This window comes from Vulpes vulpes, chromosome 5 (assembly GCF_048418805.1).
Source record: "Vulpes vulpes isolate BD-2025 chromosome 5, VulVul3, whole genome shotgun sequence".
Classification (NCBI taxonomy): Eukaryota; Metazoa; Chordata; class Mammalia; order Carnivora; family Canidae; genus Vulpes; species Vulpes vulpes.
In genome coordinates this window covers 76772234-76776604 of record NC_132784.1, presented here as the reverse complement: position 1 = coordinate 76776604, position 4371 = coordinate 76772234, and the positions used below count along the sequence as shown (strand labels likewise).

At 35.1% G+C, this 4371-nt stretch overlaps 1 protein-coding gene across 1 annotated transcript; it reads right to left on the bottom strand.

Moving 5' to 3' along the window:
- Positions 1 to 1317: 1317 nt before the first annotated feature.
- LOC112912018 (olfactory receptor 5J3-like) lies at positions 1318 to 2256 on the bottom strand. Its single transcript, XM_025988746.2, has one exon. It carries the CDS (start codon positions 2254 to 2256, stop codon positions 1318 to 1320), a length of 939 nt encoding a protein of 312 aa, XP_025844531.2.
- Positions 2257 to 4371: the final 2115 nt, after the last annotated feature.

Here is a 4371-nt window from a genome sequence, read left to right as displayed (position 1 = left end):
CCTAGTTGCCTCTTATTATTTTAGTATTTAAAAGAATCTAAAAAATTAAATATAATTTTATTTGTAAATGGTATTTTCTATAATACTGTTTTGTCCAGATAGGAGACTTTGTAGCAATTTGCAGAGAAGAGATCACTATGGGATAATCAGTATTTACAGACCTGATTTCATCATTATATACTTGTATATATAATTTGAATCAAAGGACAAACAATGGCTTTGCATATTTTCCCTATTTGGAATATATAGCACAGATTTCCTCCTATCTAGAATACCTTCAGGGAATTTCTTGCTTAATGGCCAAAGAAGATTCTGGTAAGATCTTTAATGGAAAAAAAGGGGGGGGGGGGAATAGGGCAGCTCCTGTGGTACAGCGGTTTAGAGCCGCCCTCAGCCCAGGGCGTGATCCTGGAGACCCTGGATCAAGTTCCCCACCAGGCTCCCTGCATGGGGCCTGCTTCTCCCTCTGCCTGTGTCTCTGCCTCTCTCTCTCCCTCTCTCTCTGTGTGTCTCTTATGAATAAATAAATAAAATCTTAAAAAAAGGGAAATAATTATTAATGACTCCCTAATTTTCTTGGAGGCCTCCTTTCTAAACATGAAGGCAAATTCCTCAGCATAAGTTTTCACTAAGTTTTACTAACCCTTCCAAGTGGAGTGGAAGTAAAAGTGTAGCATTCTGTCCTTCAGTTTCATATATAGTAATGGAAACCAAGGAAGGCCACAAATAGGGACATAGTTCAGACTGATCACTGGGAGTGAAATCACAGAGGCGATCTAGAACCCAAGGTCTTTTTCTAACTATTTTTGAGAATCTGCTTTTATTTTGAAAAATGTCTGGCTAGAAATAATCCAGGCTAATTTCAGAACATGCATATGCCAGCTTTGTGGATAATTCAAGTACCAGTCCTTTTTGCTTTAAAAGTATTTTACTTATTTTTGTGCTTAGTAGAGAGACTGATATAAGAGATATTTTATTACTTATCAATCTTGTTTGTATCTATTTGTGTGTATGTTTATGCATCTATTTGTATGTATTCATTTCTACGCATATACAGGAATGAAGGGGTCTTCAGCTGTCCAGAGATAAATAGCCTAGATCTTACTATAGATTTTAAGTTAGTTTGTAAACCATAACCAGACATATGTCCTTTACCTTGTTATTTTTCTAGGCTTTTTCCTTCTGCTATAAAATAGAAAATTCCCATTAAAAAAACTCTAAGATTCCTTCAGTCTCAAAACTTTAATAAATCTATATAAATATTCTGTTCCAGAGAACTTCTTTGTATGCTATTTTTGGACCACATATGGTGTGAAATTAACAAGGACAATATTTTATTTCTGTAGCTCTTTTCACAGCATCTTTTACTTCCTTGTTTCTCAGGCTGTAAATCATTGGGTTTAACATAGGAATCACCAGGGTATAAAACACAGATACCACCTTTTCTTGTTCTAAGGAATATTGAGAGCTTGGTTGAATATAACTAAAGCTTATAGAGCCATAGAATAAAGTCACAGCCGTTAAATGTGAAGCACAGGTGGAGAAGGCTTTGTGTCTACCTGCTGCTGAGCGGATCCTCAGGATAGCAGCAACAATGAAGACATAGGAGATCATCACAATCAAGAAAGTGATCATAGCAATAATTCCAGAGAAGATTAAAAGCAACAGTTCATTCATGGATGTGTCAGAACATGACAACTTCAATAGTGGGGGAAGGTCACAGAAGAAGTGACTGATGATATTTGGCCCACAGAAAGACAATTTCACCAAGCCAATTGTGTGTGTCAATGAGTTGATTAAGCCTCCTACACATGACCCAATGACCAGGACAATGCAAACTATTTTAGTCATAGCCACTGTGTAAAATAAAGGGTTCACAATGGCCATGTAGCGGTCATAAGCCATTGCTGCCAGCAAGAAGCCCTCAGTGGTAAGGAGTGACACAAATAAAAAATACTGCACAATGCATGCAGAGAATGAGATTGTCTCCTGTTCAACAAAGAAGTTCAGCAGCATTTTTGGTGCAAAGACTGATGAATAGCAGGCATCAACAAATGACAGGCAGCTAAGGAAATGATACATGGGTGTTTGGAGTTTGGGAGTTATTTGGATTAAAAAGACCATTCCTAGATTCCCCACCAAAGAAATGGTATAGATCAGCAGGAAAAGCACAAAGAGGACAACTTTCAGTTCAGCACGATCTGTCAGTCCCAAAAGGATAAACTCTGTAACCAATGTAAAATTAACATCAGCCATGGGTATGTATTTCTCGGTACCTGTTAATGATAAAAAAAAAATTGGAATCAATTGAGAAGAATCATGCTACACTATCAAAACTACTTGGAATCCCTAACTAGCTGTGCAACTTGAGCTGTTGACTTTTCTTTTCTGGTTATTTTATCTATAAAATTAGAAAATTTTAACTAGAAAGCATCTAGTCTCTTCAAGTACTATTTATTAGTCTATTCCAAAAGGATACTCCATGAATGAAAAAAGAAAAACATAAATAAATAAAATCTTAAAAAAAATAAAGTTCTCATTTTGGATTTAATGGTAGCAAATGTCAAATACATCAATAAGAATTAACTGTATTATGACATTTGAACTTAGAAATTCCACTTATGCCTTCATGTACATCCAAAAACTTTGTGGTTATCCTTAGGAAACAGTTGGAGGCATTAGCTTCTGAGAAAAATGTCCCCTGGGAATGAGGGGAAAGGGTACTGAGCTGGAAGGGTAAACATGGCGATCAGCAAGTTATAATTGGCTTTTGGTATCCAATAGAAATATCTTACTCAGGAGACTCGGGAAACAAAGTTTTTATACTTTTTCTGATAAAGAGAGCAAAGTAAACCTATAAAATAAAGCAAATCTATAAAACATACAGATACTTTTTACAATATTTTTTGGATGTTGCAACATGTTTCCTCAAATATGCAATGCTTTTTCCATTTAATGCACAACTGTTGATTATTACCATATTTTGTTTGAAAAATAGCTATCTTTTTGTATTTTATAGAAAATAGAAATAAATATTTTAAATAGTTCACAGTGCTATAGCTTTTCCTCTATATATTACAGAGAGATATTTTGATGGCTTCATTATCCTTTCACTTGGAAGACACTATTTCTTTAGTACAGTAGGTATAACTCAGAAACAAGACAACAGGGGATCCCTGGGTGGCTCAGCGGTTTGGTGCCTGCCTGTAGCCCAGGGCATGATCCTGGAGTCTCGGGATCCAGTCCCACATTGGGCTCCCTCCGTGGAGCCTGCTTCTCCCTCTGCTTGTGTCTCTGCCTTTCTCTCTGTGTGTCTCTCATAAATAAAGTCTTTTTAAAAACAAAACAACAGAACATTACAAATGTATTGAAATTGTAAGAAATGAAGTAACTGGTTAGCTTTAGGATTTCTACACTGACGGGTGAGTAATCCCTATGGAAATATGTAATTATGACAGATTGCAATTCATCTTTTAGGGAAGAATATTTTACACTGACTAAAAAAATGATTTTTCATTGTTTCAGTAGGCATTGCCTAACGATTTTTTTATGTTAATGTAGAAAATAAAATTGAAGTGTAGGATAAGGGGTGAGAATAAGTGGCCAGATTATAAATCCTTCCCACTCTAGGTTTATAAGAATAAAATTAGAACATAATTTTTATGCCTTCTTCATCTTGTTTTTTATATTTTTAGCTAATTTGCAAAATGTATTTGTCTGAAAGTCAAATAAGTGAGTTTCACTTACCAGTGGAAGAAAAACATATTCAGTACTTTAGCTTATTTAGGAACCTTATAGTCACTCATTCCAATGGATTATTTCTCTATATTCCTCCCCAAATAATCAATCAATCAATCCATCACACGGAAAAGTTAAATTTGTCTAACACTTACAGTAAAACAAATTGAGTAAATGATAGCAGTTACAGGTAGGAAGATTAAATTCAAAATTTTCCTTTAATATATGATAACCATAGGCAGAGCACCCATGGTATGAAAGCAAGAGCAAAATGGTCAAAAAACAATCATGTCAGAAGACAGGGCTAGATAAAAATTTAGTTATATATTTACTTAGGTTCAAATGGGAATAGAGTCCCTGGAGATAATATTCTGATTGAAAGGATATAGTAAATACATGATTAAAAGTTCCTCTGTGTTTCTTGAGGGATTTAGGAAACTCTCAAGACCTTAATGGCTCCCTGAAGGCGTTTAATTTCCTGAATGTTAGAATGAATAGAAGGAAATGTAGGGTAAGTATAGGGAAAAAAACAGAATCTATAAATTCTGAAAAAACAACGCAATAGAATAGATAGTGATACCTGCTTGGTACTTTTGCAAGAGAAGCTTTTCAGAAGAACCCATTTGTTTTGAC

Coding starts and splice junctions, on each gene's coding strand:
- LOC112912018 (XM_025988746.2), bottom strand. CDS start 2,256: ATGGCTGATGTTAATTTTACATTGGTTACAGAGTTTATCCTTTTGGGA.